The 27,359-nt window shown below is 44.3% G+C and overlaps 1 protein-coding gene across 1 annotated transcript in view; it reads left to right on the forward strand.

The window, feature by feature from the left end:
* LOC135552136 (ATP-binding cassette sub-family C member 12-like) overlaps positions 1-27,359 on the forward strand; it is a 75,631-nt gene that overhangs the window by 32,118 nt on the left and 16,154 nt on the right. The window contains exons 3-4 of the mRNA XM_064983569.1: positions 4,102-4,271; positions 26,461-26,607. Of these exons, the coding sequence (XP_064839641.1) occupies positions 4,102-4,271; positions 26,461-26,607 (317 nt within the window). The remainder of the gene's footprint in view (positions 1-4,101; positions 4,272-26,460; positions 26,608-27,359) is intronic.

The raw sequence follows: 27,359 nt of genomic DNA on the forward strand, positions 1-27,359 counted from the left end.
GTGACATGCATACCCCTTAGCTAATGTTCGTGTCCAAAGGTCTTTACAAGTTCAGATCTACATTATCAATGTACACTTAACTTATATGTGTGTCCTGTAGCCTTCACAAGATCAGATATGGCCCGTACCAGAGACATCTTGTTGGTTTACCTTGCCTCATCTTCACAGATTCTGCTTACGTTCTGTTCTCTGCATGTCCAATGGTCAATTCGATGTTGATCCAACCAATTCAATTATCAATTTAATAATAATCTACTACAAGCCCAAGGTCTCTCCCCTCCCTGGGTGGGGACAGAATGTCCTGTAAGGAACACAGTATTCCAGCCGGTCTGACGATTGCTCCATTCGTTTCTAACAAGGAACAGAAAGTCCTTGTTCTAATTCTTGGCTAAAACTACACACATTATTTAGTGTTATGATTATAATAAGTGACAGGGTAGTATTCTGTTTAGTTATAGTTCTACGTTAAATGTATGCATAATTTAGTCATTATTCATAAAAATCCCATAACAATCACTCACATAGGTTTAGCCTTCATTCTGCTGACACATGTCTTTTATTTAAGCTTATATTGATCATTATTTCTACTTCAAAGAGAACAGTTTAGCTACTGAGAATCATCCGATGACTGGAAAATCTCCAACAGTCCCTGGGCCTGGAAATGGTTGATATCCCCCTTCTAGGATGGCGAAGCTGTCATCGTTAAAGTATGGGGATTCTAGTGGGGGGGTGATATAGGTAGTACGAATGGGGACATTTTTCTCTGTTAAGATCATTTCCTTATTCATTTCTAGCCAGATGTAAAATTTTCCTTTTTTGACAAATTTAATAGTGGGTTAGGTCTGCTCTATACCCTATTAACATACCCCCTGAGTCTCTTCCCTGTTTCACACCTGGTAGTGTGGTGGATGGGACTACCAGCTCTCTGCAACCTAGAGGGCAACCAGTGGGTCCATCACCTCTATACCACCCACCTGGTAGTGTGGTGGATGGGACTACCAGCTCTCTGTAACCGAGAGGACAACCAGTGGGTCCATCTCCTCTATACCACCCACCTGGTAGTGTGGTGGATGGGACTACCAGCTCTCTGCAACCTAGAGGGCAACCAGTGGGTCCATCTCCTCTATACCACCCACCTGGTAGTGTGGTGGATGGGACTACCAGCTCTCTGTAACCGAGAGGACAACCAGTGGGTCCATCTCCTCTATACCACCCACCTGGTAGTGTGGTGGATGGGACTACCAGCTCTCTGTAACCTAGAGGACAACCAGTGGGTCCATCTCCTCTATACCACCCACCTGGTAGTGTGGTGGATGGGACTACCAGCTCTCTGTAACCTAGAGGACAACCAGTGGGTCCATCTCCTCTATACCGCCCACCTGGTAGTGTGGTGGATGGGACTACCAGCTCTCTGTAACCCGAGAGGACAACCAGTGGGTCCATCTCCTCTATACCACCCACCTGGTAGTGTGGTGGATGGGACTACTAGCTCTCTGTAAACTAGAGGACAACCAGTGGGTCCATCTCCTCTATACCACCCACCTGATAGTGTGGTGGATGGGACTACCAGCTCTCTGTAAACTAGAGGACAACCAGTGGGTCTGTCTCCTCTGTACCAGGTTTCTTGCAGGATGATAATGTCTGTATTTCTGATTTATTTGATGAATTCCAGGTTCCTCTTTAGAGGCAGATGGACTCAGACCTTGGATATTCCAGGATTAGATCGTAACATTGGACATCTGATACATACTCTTAGGTCTCAGGATGGGGCTTGGGTGGGTGTATTAGCGGGGGTTGGGTCTGTCTCAGGATGGGGCTTTGGTGGGTGTATTAGCGGGGGTTGGGTCTGTCTCAGGATGGGGCTTGGGCAGGCGAATTAGTGGGGGTTGGGTCTGTCTCAGGATGGGGCTTGGGCAGGCGAATTAGTGGGGGTTGGGTCTGTCTCAGGATGGGGCTTGGGAAGGGGAATTAGTGGGGGTTGGGCCTGGTGGGGGTTGGGCCTGTCTCAGGATGGGGCTTGGGTGGGTTTATTAGTGGGGGTTGGGTCTGTCTCAGGATGGGGCTTGGGTAGGTGTATTAGTGGGGGTTGGGCCTGGTGGGGGTTGGGCCTGTCGCAGGATGGGGTTTGGGCTGGTGTATGGGTGTTTTTTTTTGGGTGGGTCTCGGCTGGTTGGGGTGTGGCTGGTGATGCTGTGGTCTTGCTGTAGGGGTGTGGAGTGGGTTATCTTGGTGCAGGGGGGGGGGGGGTCTTTGCAGGTCTGGGAGGGTGTCTCGCTGGTCTGGGCCTCACAGTCCAGGGAAATGCTTGCATTCACCCACTGTATGGTAGCAGGGTGGATGTAACCACTTGTGCGTTGGGGCAAAGTAGAAGAAGCTTGTTCAATTATTCCCTTTCCTGCTGGGCCCTCAGGTCGTTTGTTCCCGTGTGAATTATGGTGTGACTGGGGGACCCGAGTCTGTCCTCTGACAACAGCTCCAGGGCCTCGTGTTTGTCCTCTGACAACAGCTCCAGGACATGTCTAGTGTTTGTCCTCTGACAACAGCTCCAGGACCTAATGTTTGTCCTCTGACAACAGCTCCAGGGCCTAGTGTTTGTCCTCTGACAACAGCTCCAGGACATGCCCAGTGTTTGTCCTCTGACAACAGCTCCAGGGCCTAGTGTTTGTCCTCTGACAACAGCTCCAGGGCCTAGTGTTTGGGCACCAGAGTTTAGCCACTTTGTGTTTGGGAAAAAGTATATTCTCTTGAATATATTTGCCATTTGATCCCATCTCTGTCTCTCTGTCTCTCTCTCTCCCTGCCATCTTGTTTCCCTGTGGTCTCTCTCTCTCTCTGCCATCTTGTTTCCCTGTGGTCTCTCTCTCTCTCTCTCTCTCTGCCATCTTGTTACCCTGTGGTCTCTCTCTCTGTCTGTCTCTCTCTCTCTCTCTCTCTCTCTCTCTCTCTCTCTCCCTCTCTCTCTCTCTGCCATCTTGTTTCCCTGTGGTCTCTCTCTCTCTCATCTTGTTTCCGTGTGGTATCTCTCTCTGCCATCTTGTTTCCCTGTGGTCTCTCTCTCTCTGCCACCTTGGTTCCCTCTGGTCTCTCTCTCTCTACCACCTTGTTTCCCTGTGGTCTCTCTCTCTCGCTCTCTCTCTCTCTCTCCCTCTCTCTCTGCCAACTTGTTTCCCTGTGGTCTCTCTCTATCTCTATCTCTCTCTCTCTGCCATCTTGTTTCCCTGTGGTCTCTCTCGCTCTCTCTCTCTCTGCCATCTTGTTTCCCTGTGGTCTCTCTCGCTCTCTCTCTCTCTGCCATCTTGTTTCCCTGTGGTCTCTCTCTCTCTCTGCCATCTTGTTTCCCTGTGGTATCTCTCTCTGCCATCTTGTTTCCCTGTGGTCTCCCTCCCTCCCTCCCTCCCTCCCTCCCTCCCTCCCTCCCTCCCTCCCTCCCTCCCTCCCTCCCTCCCTCCCTCCCTCCCTCCCTCCCTCCCTCCCTCCCTCCCTCCCTCCCTCCCTCCCTCCCTCCCTATGGTCTTTTCTCTCTCTCTCTCTGCCACCTTGATTCCCTGTGGTCTCTCTCTCTCTACCACCTTGTTTCCCTGTGGTCTCTCTCTCTCTCTCTCTCTCTCTCTCTCTGCCATCTTGTTTCCCCATGTTCACTCTCTCTCTCTCTCTCTCCCTCTCTCTCTCTCTGCCATCTTGTTTCCCTGTGGTCTCTCTCCCTCTCTCTCTCTCTCTCTCTCTCTCTCTGCCATCTTGTTTCCCTGTGGTCTCTCTATCTCTCTCTCTCTCTCTGCCATCTTGTTTCCCTGTGGTCTCTCTATCTCTATCTCTCTCTCTCTCTCTCTGCCATCTTGTTTCCCTGTGGTCTTTCTCTCTCTCTCTCTCTCTCTCTCTCTCTCTGCCATCTTGTTTTCCTGTGGTCTTTCTCTCTCTCTCTCTCTCTCTCTGCCATCTTGTTTCCCTGTGGATTTAGTTGTTGTCTTTGATTCTGACATTGAAGCTTGGGGTACATTTGTCCCCTCCTTGGTTACAATACACTCTTTGATGGTACATTTGATATAAAGGCTTGTTATAGTGTAATTGTCTCTTTCCCTCTCCCCCTCCTTTCTCCATGTACAGAGGAAAAGAAGTGATAGTGTTCTATGGAATTGTGAATGTAATGCCACCATGGAGATGAATCCAGAGGCCCTACCTTCCCTGAACTACAGGGAAGAGGACCCCCCTCCCAACAAACACCTCAAGTACCACACCAGCCTGCAGAACATGATCCCATTCCGCTTCTCAAACAAGTAAGTCCCAACTACACACCCCTAACCCCTACCCCCTAATAACCCTACTGTTTAACGCTATCCCATAACCCCTAACCCATAATAACACTACCCTCTAACCCTACCCCCTACCCCCACCCCCATAATAACCCTAACCCCTACTCCCTAATAACCCTACACTCTAACCCTACCCCCTACCCCCATAATAACCCTAACCACTACTCCCTAATAACCCTACACTCTAACCCTATCCTCTAACCCATAATAACCCTAACCCCTAACCCATAATAACACTACCCTCTAACCCTACCCCCTACCCCCACACCTCAAAATAACCCTAACCCCTAACCCTACTCCCTAATAACCCTACACTCTAACCCTATCCCCTAACCCATAATAACCCTAACACCTAATCCATAATAACCCTAACCCCTACTCCCTAATAACCCTACACTCTAACCCTACCCCCTAACCCATAATAACCCTACCCCCTAACTCTACCCCCTACCCCCTACCACCTAATAACCCTACCCCTTAACCCCTAATAACCCTACCTCCTACCCCCTAATAACCCTACCCTCTAACTCTACCCCCTACCCCCTAATAACCCTTCCCCCTACCCCCTAATAACCCTACCCTCTACCTCTACCCCCTACCCCCTACCACCTAATAACCCTACCCCTTAACCCCTAATAACCCTACCTCCTACCCCCTAATAACCCTACCCCCTACCCCTTAATAACCCTACCTCCTACCCCCTAATAACCCTACCCTACCCTCTAACTCTACCCCCTACCCCCTACCCCCTAATCACCCTTCCCCCTACCCCCTAATAACCCTACCCTCTAACTCTACCCCCTAACCCATAATAACCCTACCCCCTACCCCCTAATAACCCTACCCCCTACCCCTTAATAACCCTACCCCCTACCACCTAATAACCCTACCCCCTACCCCCTACCCCCTAATAACCCTACCCCCTACCACCTAATAACCCTACCCCTTAACCCCTAATAACCCTACCCCCTACCCCCTACCCCCTAATAACCCTACCCCCTACCCCATAATAACCCTACCCCCTAACTCTACCCCCTACCCCCTACCCCCTAATAACCCTACCCCTTAACCCCTAATAACCCTACCCCCTACCCCCTACCCCTTAATAACCCTACCCCCTAACCCCTAATAACCCTACCCCCTACCCCCTAATATACCTACCCCTAATAACCCTACCCCTAATAACCCTACCCCCTAATAACCCTACCCCTAACTCTACCCCCTAACCCATAATAACCCTACCCCTAATCCTACCCCCTAACCCATAATAACCCTACCCTCTAACGCTACCCCCTAACCCTTAAAAACCCTACCCCATAATAACACTAACACCTAACCATAATAACCCTAACCCCTAACCCATAATAACCCCAACCCATAATAACCCTAACCCATAATACCCCTAACCCCTAACCCATAATAACCCTAACCCATTAAACCCCTAACCCATAATACCGCTAACCCATAATACCCCTAACCCATAATAACCCTAACCCATTAAACCCCTAACCCATAATACCGCTAACCCATAATACCCCTAACCCATAATAACCCTAACCCATTAAACCCCTAACCCATAATACCGCTAACCCATAATACCCCTAACCCATAATAACCCTAACCCATTAAACCCCTAACCCATAATACCCCTAACCCATAATACCCCTAACCCATAATACCCCTAACCCCTAACCCATAATAACCCTAACCCCTAACCCATAATAACCCTAACCCCTAACCCATAATACCCCTAACCCCTAACCCATAATACCCCTAACCCCTAACCCATAATAACCCTAACCCATAATAACCCTAACCCATAATACGCCTAACCCATAATACCCCTAACCCATAATACCCCTAAGCCATAATACCCCTAACCCATAATACCCCTAACCCATAATAACCCTAACCCATAATACCCCTAACCCCTAACCCATAATACCCCTAACCCATAATAACCCTAACCCATAATACCCCTAACCCATAATAACCCTAACCCATAATACCCCTAACCCATAATAACCCATACCCATAATACCCCTAACCCATAATACCCCTAACCCATAATACCCCTAACCCATAATAACCCTAACCCATAATACCCCTAACCCATAATACCCCTAACCCATAATACCCCTAACCCATAATAACCCTAACCCATAATACCCCTAACCCCTAACCCATAATAACCCTAACCCATAATAACCCTAACCCATAATAACCCTAACCCATAATACCCCTAACCCATAATACCCCTAACCCATAATAACCCTAACCCATAATACCCCTAACCCATAATACCCCTAACCCATAATAACCCTAACCCATAATACCCCTAACCCCAAACCCATAATACCCCTAACCCATAATACCCCTAACCCATAATAACCCATACCCATAATACCCCTAACCCATAATACCCCTAACCCATAATAACCCCTAACCCATAATACCCCTAACCCATAATAACCCCTAACCCATAATACCCCTAACCCATAATAACCCTAACCCATAATACCCCTAACCCATAATACCCCTAACCCATAATACCCCTAACCCATAATAACCCTAACCCATAATACCCCTAACCCCTAACCCATAATAACCCTAACCCATAATAACCCTAACCCATAATACCCCTAACCCATAATACCCCTAACCCATAATAACCCTAACCCATAATAACCCTAACCCATAATACCCCTAACCCATAATACCCCTAACCCATAACACCCCTAACCCATAATAACCCTAACCCATAATACCCCTAACCCCTAACCCATAATACCCCTAACCCCTAACCCATAATACCCCTAACCCATAATAACCCATACCCATAATACCCCTAACCCATAATAACCCTAACCCATAATAACCCTAACCCATAATACCCCTAACCCATAATACCCCTAACCCATAATACCCCTAACCCATAATAACCCTAACCCATAATAACCCTAACCCATAATACCCCTAACCCATAATAACCCTAACCCATAATACCCCTAACCCATAATAACCCCTAACCCATAATAACCCTAACCCATAATACCCCTAACCCATAATAACCCCTAACCCATAATAACCCCTAACCCATAATACCCCTAACCCATAATACCCCTGACCCATAATACCCCTGACCCATAATACCCCTAACCCATAATACCCATAATACCCCTAACCCAAAATACCCCTAACCCATAATACCCCTAATACCCATAATACCCCTAACCCCTAACCCATAATACCCCTAACCCATAATACCCCTAACCCATAATACCCCTAACCCATAATACCCCTAACCCATAATAACCCTAACCCATAATACCCCTAACCCCTAACCCATAATAACCCTAACCCATAATAACCCTAACCCATAATACCCCTAACCCATAATACCCCTAACCCATAATACCCCTAACCCATAATAACCCATACCCATAATACCCCTAACCCATAATAACCCTAACCCATAATACCCCTAACCAATAATACCCCTAACCCATAATACCCCTAACCCATAATAACCCTAACCCATAATACCCCTAACCCATAATACCCCTAACCCATAATACCCCTAACCCATAATACCCCTAACCCATAATAACCCTAACCCATAATACCCCTAACCCATAATACCCTTAACCCATAATACCCCTAACCGATAATAACCCTAACCCATAATACCCCTAACCCATAATAACCCTAACCCATAATAACCCTAACCCCTAACCCATAATATCCCTAACCCCTAACCCATAATACCCCTAACCCCTAACCCATAATACCCTTAACCCCTAACCCATAATACCCCTAACCCATAATACCCCTAACACATAATACCCCTAACACATAATACCCCTAACACATAATACCCCTAACCCATAATACCCCTAACCCATAATACCCCTAACCCATAATACCCCTAACACATAATACCCCTAACCCATAATACCCCTAAGCCATAATAACCCTAACCCCTAACCCATAATACCCCTAACCCATAATAACCCTAACCCATAATACCCCTAACCCATAATACCCCTAACCCATAATAACCCTAACCCATAATACCCCTAACCCATAATAACCCTAACCCCTAACCCATAATACCCCTAACCCCTAACCCATTAAACCCCTAACCCATAATAACCCCTAACCCATAATACCCCTAACCCCGAACCCATAATACCCCTAACCCATAATACCCCTAACCCATAATACCCCTAACCCATAATACCCCTAACCCCTAACCCATAATAACCCTAACCCATAATACCCCTAACCCCTAACCGATAATAACCCTAACCCATAATACCCCTAACCCAAACCCATAATAACCCCTAACCCATAATACCCCTAACCCATTAAACCCCTAACCCATAATAACCCCTAACCCATAATACCCCTAACCCCTAACCCATAATACCCCTAACCCATAATACCCCTAACCCATAATACCCCTAACCCATAATACCCCTAACCCCTAACCCATAATAACCCTAACCCATAATACCCCTAACCCCTAACCGATAATAACCCTAACCCATAATACCCCTAACCCAAACCCATAATAACCCCTAACCCATAATAACCCCTAACCCATAATACCCCTAACCCATAATAACCCTAACCCATAATACCCCTAACCCATAATACCCCTAACCCATAATAACCCTAACCCATAAAACCCCTAACCCATAATACCCCTAACCCATAAAACCCCTAACCCATAATACCCCTAACCCCTAACCCATAATAACCCTAACCCCTAACCGATAATACCCCTAACCCATAATACCCCTAACCCATAATACCCCTAACCCATAATACCCCTAACCCATAATAACCCTAACCCATAATACCCCTAACCCCTAACCCATAATAACCCTAACCCATAATAACCCTAACCCATAATACCCCTAACCCATAATACCCCTAACCCATAATACCCCTAACCCATAATAACCCATACCCATAATACCCCTAACCCATAATAACCCTAACCCATAATACCCCTAACCAATAATACCCCTAACCCATAATACCCCTAACCCATAATACCCCTAACCCATAATACCCCTAACCCATAATACCCCTAACCCATAATACCCCATACCCATAATAACCCATACCCATAATACCACTAACCCATAATACCCCTAACCCATAATAACCCTAACCCATAATAACCCTAACCCATAATACCCCTAAACCATAATAACCCTAACCCATAATACCCTTAACCCATAATACCCTTAACCCATAATACCCCTAACCGATAATAACCCTAACCCATAATACCCCTAACCCATAATAACCCTAACCCATAATAACCCTAACCCCTAACCCATAATAACCCTAACCCCTAACCCATAATATCCCTAACCCCTAACCCATAATACCCCTAACCCCTAACCCATAATACCCCTAACCCCTAACCCATAAGACCCCTAACCCCTAACCCATAATACCCCTAACCCATAATACCCCTAACACATAATACCCCTAACACATAATACCCCTAACCCATAATACCCCTAACCCATAATACCCCTAACACATAATACCCCTAACCCATAATACCCCTAACCCATAATAACCCTAACCCCTAACCCATAATACCCCTAACCCATAATAACCCTAACCCATAATACCCCTAACCCATAATACCCCTAACCCATAATAACCCTAACCCATAATACCCCTAACCCATAATAACCCTAACCCCTAACCCATAATACCCCTAACCCCTAACCCATTAAACCCCTAACCCATAATAACCCCTAACCCATAATACCCCTAACCCCTAACCCATAATACCCCTAACCCATAATACCCCTAACCCATAATACCCCTAACCCATAATACCCCTAACCCCTAACCCATAATAACCCTAACCCATAATACCCCTAACCCCTAACCGATAATAACCCTAACCCATAATACCCCTAACCCAAACCCATAATAACCCCTAACCCATAATACCCCTAACCCATGAAACCCCTAACCCATAATAACCCCTAACCCATAATACCCCTAACCCCTAACCCATAATACCCCTAACCCATAATACCCCTAACCCATAATACCCCTAACCCATAATACCCCTAACCCCTAACCCATAATAACCCTAACCCATAATACCCCTAACCCCTAACCGATAATAACCCTAACCCATAATACCCCTAACCCAAACCCATAATAACCCCTAACCCATAATACCCCTAACCCATAATAACCCTAACTCATAATACCCCTAACCCATAATACCCCTAACCCATAATAACCCTAACCCATAAAACCCCTAACCCATAATACCCCTAACCCATAAAACCCCTAACCCATAATACCCCTAACCCCTAACCGATAATAACCCTAACCCATAATACCCCTAACCCCTAACCCATAATACCCCTAACCCATAATAACCCTAACCCCTAACCGATAATAACCCTAACCCATAATACCCCTAACCCCTAACCCATAATAACCCCTAACCCATAATAACCCTAACCCATAATACCCCTAACCCATAATAACCCTAACCCATAATACCCCTAACCCATAATAACCCATACCCATAATACCCCTAACCCATAATACCCCTAACCCATAATACCCCTAACCCATAATAACCCTAACCCATAATAACCCTAACCCATAATACCCCTAACCCATAATACCCCTAACCCATAATAACTCTAACCCATAATACCCCTAACCCATAATACCCCTAACCCATAATACCCCTAACCCATAATAACCCTAACCCATAATACCCCTAACCCCTAACCCATAATACCCCTAACCCCTAACCCATAATACCCCTAACCCATAATAACCCATACCCATAATACCCCTAACCCATAATACCCCTAACCCATAATACCCCTAACCCATAATACCCCTAACCCATAATACCCCTAACCCATAATACCCCTAACCCCTAACCCATAATAACCCTAACCCATAATAACCCTAACCCATAATACCCCTAACCCATAATACCCCTAACCCCTAACCCATGATAACCCTAACCCCTAACCGATAATAACCCTAACCCATAATACCCCTAACCCCTAACCCATAATACCCCTAACCCATAATAACCCTAACCCCTAACCGATAATAACCCTAACCCATAATACCCCTAACCCCTAACCCATAATAACCCCTAACCCATAATAACCCTAACCCATAATACCCCTAACCCATAATAACCCTAACCCATAATACCCCTAACCCATAATAACCCATACCCATAATACCCCTAACCCATAATACCCCTAACCCATAATACCCCTAACCCATAATACCCCTAACCCATAATACCCCTAACCCATAATACCCCTAACCCATAATAACCCTAACCCATAATACCCCTAACCCCTAACCCATAATAACCCTAACCCATAATAACCCTAACCCATAATACCCCTAACCCATAATAACTCTAACCCATAATACCCCTAACCCATAATACCCCTAACCCATAATACCCCTAACCCATAATAACCCTAACCCATAATACCCCTAACCCCTAACCCATAATACCCCTAACCCCTAACCCATAATACCCCTAACCCATAATAACCCATACCCATAATAACCCTAACCCATAATAACCCTAACCCATAATACCCCTAACCCATAATACCCCTAACCCATAATACCCCTAACCCATAATACCCCTAACCCCTAACCCATAATAACCCTAACCCATAATAACCCTAACCCATAATACCCCTAACCCATAATAACCCTAACCCATAATACCCCTAACCCATAATAACCCCTAACCCATAATACCCCTAACCCATAATAACCCTAACCCATAATACCCCTAACCCATAATAACCCCTAACCCATAATACCCCTAACCCATAATACCCCTAACCCATAATACCCCTAACCCATAATACCCATAATACCCCTAACCCATAATACCCCTAACCCATAATACCCCTAATACCCATAATACCCCTAACCCCTAACCCATAATACCCCTAACCCATAATACCCCTAACCCATAATACCCATAATACCCCTAACCCATAATACCCCTAACCCATAATACCCCTAACCCATAATAACCCTAACCCATAATACCCCTAACCCATAATAACCCTAATCCACAATAACCCTAACCCATAATACCCCTAACCCATAATACCCCTAACCCATAATACCCCTAACCCATAACAACCCATACCCATAATACCCCTAACCCATAATAACCCTAACCCATAATACCCCTAACCCATAATACCCCTAACCCATAATAACCCTAACCCATAATACCCCTAACCCATAATACCCCTACCCCATAATACCCCTAACCCATAATAACCCATACCCATAATACCCCTAACCCATAATACCCCTAACCCATAATAACCCTAACCCATAATAACCCTAACCCATAATACCCCTAACCCATAATACCCCTAACCCATAATACCCCTAACCCATAATACCCCTAACCGATAATAACCCTAACCCATAATACCCCTAACCCATAATAACCCTAACCCATAATAACCCTAACCCCTAACCAATAATACCCCTAACCCCTAACCCATAATACCCCTAACCCATAATACCCCTAACCCATAATAACCCATACCCATAATACCCCTAACCCATAATACCCCTAACCCATAATAACCCTAACCCATAATAACCCTAACCCATAATACCCCTAACCCATAATAACCCTAACCCATAATACCCCTAACCCATAATACCCCTAACCCATAATACCCCTAACCGATAATAACCCTAACCCATAATACCCCTAACCCATAATAACCCTAACCCATAATAAGCCTAACCCCTAACCCATAATACCCCTAACCCCTAACCCATAATACCCCTAACCCATAATACCCCTAACACATAATACCCCTAACACATAATACCCCTAACCCATAATACCTCTAACCCATAATACCCCTAACCCATAATACCCCTAACACATAATACCCCTAACCCATAATACCCCTAACCCCTAACCCATAATACCCCTAACCCCTAACCCATAATACCCCTAACCCCTAACCCATAATACCCCTAACCCATAATACCCCTAACCCATAATACCCCTAACACATAATACCCCTAACACATAATACCCCTAACCCATAATACCCCTAACCCATAATACCCCTAACCCATAATACCCCTAACCCATAATACCCCTAACCCATAATAACCCTAACCCCTAACCCATAATACCCCTAACCCATAATAACCCTAACCCATAATACCCCTAACCCATAATACCCCTAACCCATAATAACCCTAACCCATAATACCCCTAACCCATAATAACCCTAACCCCTAACCCATAATACCCCTAACCCCTAACCCATTAAACCCCTAACCCATAATAACCCCTAACCCATAATACCCCTAACCCCTAACCCATAATACCCCTAACCCATAATACCCCTAACCCATAATACCCCTAACCCATAATACCCCTAACCCCTAACCCATAATAACCCTAACCCATAATACCCCTAACCCCTAACCGATAATAACCCTAACCCATAATACCCCTAACCCAAACCCATAATAACCCCTAACCCATAATACCCCTAACCCATAATACCCCTAACCCATAATAACCCTAACCCATAATAACCCTAACCCATAATACCCCTAACCCATAATAACCCTAACCCATAAAACCCCTAACCCATAATACCCCTAACCCAGAATAACCCTAACCCATAATACCCCTAACCCATAATAACCCTAACCCCTAACCCATAATACCCCTAACCCATAATACCCCTAACCCATAATAACCCATACCCATAATACCCCTAACCCATAATAACCCTAACCCATAATACCCCTAACCCATAATAACCCTAACCCATAATACCCCTAACCCATAATACCCCTAACCCATAATACCCCTAACCGATAATAACCCTAACCCATAATACCCCTAACCCATAATAACCCTAACCCATAATAAGCCTAACCCCTAACCCATAATACCCCTAACCCCTAACCCATAATACCCCTAACCCCTAACCCATAATACCCCTAACCCTAATACCCCTAACCCCTAACCCATAATACCCCTAACCCCTAACCCATAATACCCCTAACCCATAATACCCCTAACACATAATACCCCTAACACATAATACCCCTAACACATAATACCCCTAACCCATAATACCCCTAACCCATAATACCCCTAACCCATAATACCCCTAACACATAATAACCCTAACCCATAATACCCCTAACCCATAATACCCCTAACCCATAATAACCCTAACCCATAATACCCCTAACCCATAACCCATAATACCCCTAACCCCTAACCCATAAACCCCTAACCCATAATAACCCTAACCCTAACCCATAATAACCCTAACCCATAATAACCCTAACCCATAATACCCCTAACCCATAATAACCCTAACCCATAATACCCCTAACCCATAACCCATAATAACCCTAACCCATAATACCCCTAACCCATAATAATAACCTAACCCATAATACCCCTAACCCATAATAACCCATAATACCCCTAACCCATAATAACCCTAACCCATAATAACCCCTAACCCATAATACCCCTAACCCATAATACCCCTAACCCATAAACCCCTAACCCATAATAACCCTAACCCATAATACCCCTAACCCCTAACCCATAATACCCCTAACCCCTAACCCATAATACCCCTAACCCCTAACCCATAATAACCCTAACCCATAATACCCCTAACCCATAATAACCCCTAACCCATAATAACCCTAACCCATAATACCCCTAACCCATAACCCCCTAACCCCTAACCCATGATAACCCATAACCCCTAACCGATAATAACCCTAACCCATAAATAACCCCTAACCCATAATACCCCTAACCCATAATAACCCTAACCCCCTAACCGATAATAACCCTAACCCATAATAACCCCTAACCCATAACCCATAATAACCCCTAACCCATAATACCCCTAACCCATAATAACCCCTAACCCATAATAACCCTAACCCATAATACCCCTAACCCATAATAACCCTAACCCATAAACTAACCCCCTAACCCATAATAACCCCTAACCCATAATACCCCTAACCCATAATACCCCTAACCCATACCCCTAACCCATAATAACCCTAACCCATAATACCCCTAACCCTAAACCCATAATAACCCTAACCCATAATACCCCTAACCCATAATAACCCCTAACCCATAATACCCCTAACCCATAATACCCCTAACCCATAATACCCTAACCCATAATACCCCTAACCCATAATACCCCTAACCCCTAACCCATAATACCCCTAACCCATAATACCCCTAACCCATAATACCCCTAACCCCTAACCCATAATAACCCTAACCCATAATACCCCTAACCCATAATAACCCCTAACCCATAAATAACCCCTAACCCATAATACCCCTAACCCATAATACCCCTAACCCCCCTAACCCATAATACCCCTAACCCATAATACCCCTAACCCTAACTAACCCATAATACCCCCTAACCCATAATACCCCTAACCCCCTAACCCATAATAACCCCTAACCCATAATAACCCTAACCCATAATACCCCTAACCCATAATACCCCTAACCCATAATACCCCTAACCCATAATACCACCCTAACCCATAATACCCCTAACCCATAATAAACCCCTAACCCATAAATAACCCCTAACCCATAATACCCCTAACCCATAATAACCCATAATACCCCTAACCCATAATACCCCTAACCCATAATACCCCATAAACCCTAACCCATAATATAACCCCTAACCCATAATACCCCTAACCCATAATACCCCTAACCCATAATACCCCTAACCCTAACCCATAAACCCTAACCCATAAACCCATAATACCCCTAACCCATAATACCCCTAACCCATAATAACCCCTAACCCATAATAACCCTAACCCATAATACCCCCTAACCCCCTAACCCATAATAACCCCTAACCCATAATACCCCCCTAACCCATAATATAACCCTAACCCATAATAACCCCTAACCCATAATACCCCCTAACCCATAATAACCCTAACCCATAATACCCCTAACCCATAATACCCTAACCCATAATACCCCTAACCCATAATAACCCATAATAAACCCCTAACCCATAATACCCCTAACCCATAATAACCCATAATAATAACCCATAATACCCATAATACCCTAACCCATAATACCCCTAACCCATAATACCCCTAACCCATAATAACCCTAACCCATAATACCCCTAACCCATAATAACCCTAACCCATAATACCCCTAACCCATAATACCCCTAACCCATAATAACCCTAACCCATAATAACCCTAACCCATAATACCCCTAACCCATAATACCCCTAACCCATAATACCCCTAACCCATAATAACCCCTAACCCATAATACCCCTAACCCATAATACCCCTAACCCATAATAACCCATAATACCCCTAACCCATAATAACCCTAACCCATAATACCCCTAACCCATAATAACCCTAACCCATAATACCCCTAACCCATAATACCCCTAACCCATAATACCCTAACCCATAATAACCCCTAACCCATAATAACCCTAACCCTAACCCATAATACCCATAAACCCCTAACCCATAATACCCCTAACCCATAATACCCCTAACCCATAATAACCCCCATAATACCCCTAACCCATAATACCCCTAACCCATAATAATACCCCTAACCCATAACCCCTAACCCATAATACCCCTAACCCATAATACCCCTAACCCTAACCCCTAACCCATAATAACCCCTAACCCATAATACCCCTAACCCAAAATACCCCTAACCCATAATACCCCTAACCCATAATAACCCCTAACCCATAATACCCCTAACCCATAATAACCCTAACCCATAATAACCCCTAACCCATAATACCCCTAACCCATAATAACCCTAACCCATAATAACCCATAAACCCCTAACCCTAACCCATAATACCCCTAACCCATAATACCCCTAACCCATAATACCCCTAACCCATAATACCCCTAACCCATAATAATAACCCATAATAACCCTAAATAACCCTAAACCCTAACCCATAATACCCCTAACCCATAATACCCCTAACCCATAAATAACCCTAACCCATAATACCCCTAACCCCCCTAACCCATAATACCCCTAACCCATAATACCCCTAACCCATAATACCCCTAACCCATAATACCCCTAACCCATAATACCCCTAACCCATAATACCCCTAACCCATAATACCCCTAACCCATAATAACCCCTAACCCATAATACCCCTAACCCCCCTAACCCATAATAACCCTAACCCATAATACCCCTAACCCTAACCCATAATAATAACCCCTAACCCATAATACCCCTAACCCTAACCCATAATACCCTAACCCCTAACCCATAATACCCCTAACCCATAACCCCTAACCCATAATAAACCCCTAACCCATAATACCCCCTAACCCCCTAACCCATAATACCCCTAACCCATAATACCCCTAACCCATAATACCCCTAACCCATAATACCCCTAACCCATAATACCCCTAACCCATAATACCCCTAACCCATAATAACCCTAACCCCTAACCCATAATACCCCTAACCCATAATAACCCTAACCCATAAACCCTAACCCATAATACCCCTAAACCCATAATAACCCTAACCCATAATACCCCTAACCCATAATAACCCTAACCCATAAACCCCTAACCCATAACCCCCCTAACCCATAATACCCCTAACCCATAATAACCCCTAACCCATAATAACCCTAACCCCTAACCCATAATACCCCTAACCCATAATACCCCTAACCCATAACCCTAATAATAATACCCCTAACCCATAATAACCCTAACCCATAATACCCCTAACCCCTAACCCATAATAACCCTAACCCATAATACCCCTAACCCCTAACCCATAATAACCCCTAACCCATAATACCCCTAACCCATAATACCCCTAACCCATAATAACCCCTAACCCATAATAACCCCTAACCCATAATACCCCTAACCCATAATACCCCTAACCCATAATACCCCTAACCCATAACCCCATAAACCCTAACCCATAATAACCCTAACCCATAATACCCCTAACCCTAACCGATAATAACCCCTAACCCATAATACCCCTAACCCATAATACCCCTAACCCATAATACCCCTAACCCATAATAACCCTAACCCCTAACCCATAATACCCCTAACCCATAATAACCCCTAACCCATAATATAACCCATAATAACCCTAACCCATAATACCCCTAACCCTAACCCTAACCCATAATAACCCTAACCCATAATACCCCTAACCCATAATAACCCTAACCCATAATACCCCTAACCCATAATAACCCTAACCCATAATACCCCTAACCCATAATAATAATAACCCTAACCCATAATACCCCTAACCCATAATACCCCTAACCCATAATACCCCCCTAACCCCCCTAACCCATAATACCCCTAACCCATAATACCCCTAACCCATAATACCCCTAACCCATAATACCCCTAACCCATAATACCCCTAACCCATAATAACCCCTAACCCATAATAACCCTAACCCATAATACCCCTAACCCCTAACCCATAATACCCTACCCTAACCCATAATACCCCTAACCCATAATAACCCTAACCCATAATACCCCTAACCCATAATAACCCATAACCCCTAACCCATAATACCCCTAACCCATAATAACCCCTAACCCATAATACCCCTAACCCCTAACCCATAATAACCCTAACCCATAATAACCCCTAACCCATAATACCCCTAACCCATAATAATAACCCCTAACCCATAATAACCCCTAACCCATAATAACCCTAACCCATAATATAACCCCTAACCCATAATACCCCTAACCCATAATACCCCTAACCCCTAACCATAATAACCCTAACCCATAATACCCCTAACCCCTAACCCATAATAACCCCTAACCCATAATAACCCTAACCCATAATACCCCTAACCCATAATAACCCTAACCCATAATACCCCTAACCCATAATAACCCATAACCCATAATACCCCTAACCCATAATACCCCTAACCCATAAATAATACCCCTAACCCATAATACCCTAACCCATAATACCCCTAACCCATAATACCCCTAACCCATAATAACCCTAACCCATAATACCCCTAACCCCTAACCCATAATAACCCTAACCCATAATAACCCTAACCCATAATAACCCTAACCCATAATAACCCTAACCCATAATACCCCTAACCCATAATACCCCTAACCCATAATACCCCTAACCCATAATAACCCTAACCCATAATACCCCTAACCCCTAACCCATAATACCCCTAACCCCTAACCCATAATAACCCATAATAACCCTAACCCATACCCATAATAACCCTAACCCATAATAACCCTAACCCATAATACCCCTAACCCATAAACCCCTAACCCATAATACCCCTAACCCATAATACCCCTAACCCCTAACCCATAATAACCCTAACCCATAACCCTAACCCCTAACCCATAATACCCTAACCCATAATAACCCTAACCCATAATACCCCTAACCCATAATAACCCCTAACCCATAATACCCCTAACCCATAATAACCCTAACCCATAATACCCCTAACCCATAATAACCCCTAACCCATAATACCCCTAACCCCTAACCCATAATACCCCCTAACCCATAATACCCATAATACCCCTAACCCATAATACCCCTAACCCATAAACCCCTAACCCATAATACCCCTAACCCATAATACCCCTAACCCATAATATAAACCCATAATACCCCTAACCCATAATACCCCTAACCCATAATACCCCTAACCCATAATAACCCTAACCCATAATACCCCTAACCCCTAACCCATAATAACCCTAATCCACAATAACCCTAACCCATAATACCCCTAACCCATAATACCCCTAACCCATAATACCCCTAACCCATAACAACCCATACCCATAATACCCCTAACCCATAATAACCCTAACCCATAATACCCCTAACCCATAATACCCCTAACCCATAATAACCCTAACCCATAATACCCCTAACCCATAATACCCCTACCCCATAATACCCCTAACCCATAATAACCCATACCCATAATACCCCTAACCCATAATACCCCTAACCCATAATAACCCTAACCCATAATAACCCTAACCCATAATACCCCTAACCCATAATACCCCTAACCCATAATACCCCTAACCGATAATAACCCTAACCCATAATACCCCTAACCCATAATAACCCTAACCCATAATAACCCTAACCCCTAACCAATAATACCCCTAACCCCTAACCCATAATACCCCTAACCCATAATACCCCTAACCCATAATAACCCATACCCATAATACCCCTAACCCATAATACCCCTAACCCATAATAACCCTAACCCATAATAACCCTAACCCATAATACCCCTAACCCATAATAACCCTAACCGATAATACCCCTAACCCATAATACCCCTAACCCATAATACCCCTAACCGATAATAACCCTAACCCATAATACCCCTAACCCATAATAACCCTAACCCATAATAAGCCTAACCCCTAACCCATAATACCCCTAACCCCTAACCCATAATACCCCTAACCCATAATACCCCTAACCCATAATACCCCTAACACATAATACCCCTAACCCATAATACCTCTAACCCATAATACCCCTAACCCATAATACCCCTAACACATAATACCCCTAACCCATAATACCCCTAACCCCTAACCCATAATAACCCTAATCCATAATAACCCTAACCCATAATACCCCTAACCCATAATACCCCTAACCCATAATACCCCTAACCCATAATAACCCATACCCATAATACCCCTAGCCCATAATAACCCTAACCCATAATACCCCTAACCCATAATACCCCTAACCCATAATACCCCTAACCCATAATAACCCTAACCCATAATACCCCTAACCCATAATACCCCTAACCCATAATACCCCTAACCCATAATAACCCATACCCATAATACCCCTAACCCATAATACCCCTAACCCATAATAACCCTAACCCATAATAACCCTAACCCATAATACCCCTAACCCATAATAACCCTAACCCATAATACCCCTAACCCATAATACCCCTAACCCATAATACCCCTAACCGATAATAACCCTAACCCATAATACCCCTAACCCATAATAACCCTAACCCATAATAACCCTAACCCCTAACCCATAATACCCCTAACCCCTAACCCATAATACCCCTAACCCATAATACCCCTAACCCATAATAACCCATACCCATAATACCCCTAACCCATAATACCCCTAACCCATAATAACCCTAACCCATAATAACCCTAACCCATAATACCCCTAACCCATAATAACCCTAACCCATAATACCCCTAACCCATAATACCCCTAACCCATAATACCCCTAACCGATAATAACCCTAACCCATAATACCCCTAACCCATAATAACCCTAACCCATAATAAGCCTAACCCCTAACCCATAATACCCCTAACCCCTAACCCATAATACCCCTAACCCCTAACCCATAATACCCCTAACCCCTAACCCATAATACCCCTAACCCCTAACCCATAATACCCCTAACCCATAATACCCCTAACACATAATACCCCTAACACATAATACCCCTAACCCATAATACCCCTAACCCATAATACCCCTAACCCATAATACCCCTAACACATAATACCCCTAACCCATAATACCCCTAACCCATAATAACCCTAACCCCTAACCCATAATACCCCTAACCCATAATAACCCTAACCCATAATACCCCTAACCCATAATACCCCTAACCCATAATAACCCTAACCCATAATACCCCTAACCCATAATAACCCTAACCCCTAACCCATAATACCCCTAACCCCTAACCCATTAAACCCCTAACCCATAATAACCCCTAACCCATAATACCCCTAACCCCTAACCCATAATACCCCTAACCCATAATACCCCTAACCCATAATACCCCTAACCCATAATACCCCTAACCCCTAACCCATAATAACCCTAACCCATAATACCCCTAACCCCTAACCGATAATAACCCTAACCCATAATACCCTAACCCAAACCCATAATAACCCCTAACCCATAATACCCCTAACCCATAATACCCCTAACCCATAATAACCCTAACCCATAATAACCCTAACCCATAATACCCCTAACCCATAATAACCCTAACCCATAAAACCCCTAACCCATAATACCCCTAACCCAGAATAACCCTAACCCATAATACCCCTAACCCATAATAACCCTAACCCCTAACCCATAATACCCCTAACCCATAATACCCCTAACCCATAATAACCCATACCCATAATACCCCTAACCCATAATAACCCTAACCCATAATACCCCTAACCCATAATAACCCTAACCCATAATACCCCTAACCCATAATACCCCTAACCCATAATACCCCTAACCGATAATAACCCTAACCCATAATACCCCTAACCCATAATAACCCTAACCCATAATAAGCCTAACCCCTAACCCATAATACCCCTAACCCCTAACCCATAATACCCCTAACCCCTAACCCATAATACCCCTAACCCCTAATACCCCTAACCCCTAACCCATAATACCCCTAACCCCTAACCCATAATACCCCTAACCCATAATACCCCTAACACATAATACCCCTAACACATAATACCCCTAACACATAATACCCCTAACCCATAATACCCCTAACCCATAATACCCCTAACCCATAATACCCCTAACACATAATACCCCTAACCCATAATAACCCTAACCCCTAACCCATAATAACCCTAACCCATAATAACCCTAACCCATAATACCCCTAACCCATAATACCCCTAACCCATAATAACCCTAACCCATAATACCCCTAACCCATAATAACCCTAACCCCTAACCCATAATACCCCTAACCCCTAACCCATTAAACCCCTAACCCATAATAACCCCTAACCCATAATACCCCTAACCCCTAACCCATAATACCCCTAACCCATAATACCCCTAACCCATAATACCCCTAACCCATAATACCCCTAACCCCTAACCCATAATAACCCTAACCCATAATACCCCTAACCCCTAACCGATAATAACCCTAACCCATAATACCCCTAACCCAAACCCATAATAACCCCTAACCCATAATACCCCTAACCCATAATACCCCTAACCCATAATAACCCGAACCCATAATAACCCTAACTCATAATACCCCTAACCCATAATAACCCTAACCCATAAAACCCCTAACCCATAATACCCCTAACCCAGAATAACCCTAACCCATAATACCCCTAACCCATAATAACCCTAACCCCTAACCCATAATACCCCTAACCCCTAACCCATTAAACCCCTAACCCATAATAACCCCTAACCCATAATACCCCTAACCCCTAACCCATAATACCCCTAACCCATAATACCCCTAACCCATAATACCCCTAACCCATAATACCCCTAACCCCTAACCCATAATAACCCTAACCCATAATACCCTTAACCCCTAACCGATAATAACCCTAACCCATAATACCCCTAACCCCTAACCCATAATACCCCTAACCCATAATAACCCTAACCCCTAACTGATAATAACTCTAACCCATAATACACCTAACCCCTAACCCATAATAACCCCTAACCCATAATAACCCTAACCCATAATGACCCTAACCCATAATACCCCTAACCTCTAACCCATAATAACCCTAACCCCTAACCGATAATAACCCTAACCCATAATACCCCTAACCCCTAACCGATAATAACCCTAACCCATAATAACCCTAACCCCTAACCCATAATAACCCCTAACCCATAATAACCCTAACCCATAATCACCCTAACCCATAATACCCCTAACCCCTAACCCATAATAACCCTAACCCCTAACCGATAATAACCCTAACCCATAATACCCCTAACCCCTAACCCATAATACCCCTAACCCATAATACCCCTAACCCATAATAACCCATACCCATAATACCCCTAACCCATAATACCCCTAACCCATAATAACCCTAACCCATAATAACCCTAACCCATAATACCCCTAACCCACAATACCCCTAACCCATAATAACCCTAACCCATAATACCCCTAACCCATAATACCCCTAACCGATAATAACCCTAACCCATAATACCCCTAACCCATAATAACCCTAACCCATAATAACCCTAACCCCTAACCCATAATACCCCTAACCCCTAACCCCTAACCCATAATACCACTAACCCATAATACCACTAACCCATAATAACCCATACCCATAATACCCCTAACCCATAATACCCCTAACCCATAATAACCCTAACCCATAATAACCCTAACCCATAATACCCCTAACCCATAATAACCCTAACCCATAATACCCCTAACCCATAATACCCCTAACCCATAATACCCCTAACCGATAATAACCCTAACCCATAATACCCCTAACCCATAATAACCCTAACCCATAATAATCCTAACCCCTAACCCATAATACCCCTAACCCCTAACCCATAATACCCCTAACCCCTAACCCATAATACCCCTGACCCCTAACCCATAATACCCCTAACCCCTAACCCATAATACCCCTAACCCATAATACCCCTAACACATAATACCCCTAACACATAATACCCCTAACCCATAATACCCCTAACCCATAATACCCCTAACCCATAATACCCCTAACACATAATACCCCTAACCCATAATACCCCTAACCCATAATAACCCTAACCCCTAACCCATAATACCCCTAACCCATAATAACCCTAACCCATAATACCCCTAACCCATAATACCCCTAACCCATAATAACCCTAACCCATAATACCCCTAACCCATAATAACCCTAACCCCTAACCCATAATACCCCTAACCCCTAACCCATTAAACCCCTAACCCATAATAACCCCTAACCCATAATACCCCTAACCCCTAACCCATAATACCCCTAACCCATAATACCCCTAACCCATAATACCCCTAACCCATAATACCCCTAACCCCTAACCCATAATAACCCTAACCCATAATACCCCTAACCCCTAACCGATAATAACCCTAACCCATAATACCCCTAACCCAAACCCATAATAACCCCTAACCCATAATACCCCTAACCCATAATACCCCTAACCCATAATAACCCTAACCCATAATACCCCTAACCCATAATAACCCTAACCCATAAAACCCCTAACCCATAATACCCCTAACCCATAATAACCCTAACCCATAATACCCCTAACCCATAATAACCCTAACCCCTAACCCATAATACCCCTAACCCCTAACCCATTAAACCCCTAACCCATAATAACCCCTAACCCATAATACCCCTAACCCCTAACCCATAATACCCCTAACCCATAATACCCCTAACCCATAATACCCCTAACCCATAATACCCCTAACCCCTAACCCATAATAACCCTAACCCATAATACCCTTAACCCCTAACCGATAATAACCCTAACCCATAATACCCCTAACCCCTAACCCATAATACCCCTAACCCATAATAACCCTAACCCCTAACCGATAATAACCCTAACCCATAATACACCTAACCCCTAACCCATAATAACCCCTAACCCATAATAACCCTAACCCATAATGACCCTAACCCATAATACCCCTAACCCCTAACCCATAATAACCCTAACCCCTAACCGATAATAACCCTAACCCATAATACCCCTAACCCCTAACCGATAATAACCCTAACCCATAATAACCCTAACACTTAACCCATAATAACCCCTAACCCATAATAACCCTAACCCATAATGACCCTAACCCATAATACCCCTAACCCCTAACCCATAATAACCCTAACCCCTAACCGATAATAACCCTAACCCATAATACCCCTAACCCCTAACCCATAATAACCCTAACCCATAATACCCCCTAACCCATAATAACCCTAACCCCTATCCCATAATACCCCTCTATGGGATTGGATCTTTTCATACAACAGTGTGTATAATTGTTGTTGCACCCTGATGTTGTCTGTCTCTGTCCAGGTCCAACCCCATGGACGACGCGGGCTTCTTCTCCTTCACCTCGTTTGCCTGGATGACTCCCATGATGTGGAGCCTGTTCAGGAACCAACTGGACAGGACCTCCCTGTCTCTGTCTTCTCATGATGGGGCCGAAACCAATGGGAAGAGGTGGGAATCTTTATGTTAACCAGAGTTAGCCCACTGAGCTAATGCCTAGGCATTGTCTGTCATTGGGAAGAGGTGGGACTCATTATCTTAACCAGAGTTAGCCCACTGAGCTAATGCCTAGGCATTGTCTGTCATTGGGAAGAGGTGGGACTCATTATGTTAACCCGAGTTAGCCCACTGAGCTAATGCCTAGGCATTGTCTGTCATTGGGAAGAGGTGGGACTCATTATGTTAACCCGAGTTAGCCCACTGAGCTAATGCCTAGGCATTGTCTGTCAATGGGAAGAGGTGGGACTCATTATGTTAACCCGAGTTAGCCCACTGAGCTAATGCCTAGGCATTGTCTGTCAATGGGAAGAGGTGGGACTCATTATGTTAACCAGAGTTAGCCCACTGAGCTAATGCCTAGGCATTGTCTGTCAATGGGAAGAGGTGGGACTCATTATGTTAACCAGAGTTAGCCCACTGAGCTAATGCCTAGGCATTGTCTGTCAATGGGAAGAGGTGGGACTCATTATGTTAACCCGAGTTAGCCCACTGAGCTAATGCCTAGGCATTGTCTGTCAATGGGAAGAGGTGGGACTCATTATGTTAACCAGAGTTAGCCCACTGAGCTAATGCCTAGGCATTGTCTGTCAATGGGAAGAGGTGGGACTCATTATGTTAACCCGAGTTAGCCCACTGAGCTAATGCCTAGGCATTGTCTGTCAATGGGAAGAGGTGGGACTCATCATGTTAACCAGAGTTAGCCC

This window comes from Oncorhynchus masou, chromosome 2, assembly GCF_036934945.1.
Source record: "Oncorhynchus masou masou isolate Uvic2021 chromosome 2, UVic_Omas_1.1, whole genome shotgun sequence".
In the NCBI taxonomy this organism is placed as follows: domain Eukaryota; kingdom Metazoa; phylum Chordata; class Actinopteri; order Salmoniformes; family Salmonidae; genus Oncorhynchus; species Oncorhynchus masou.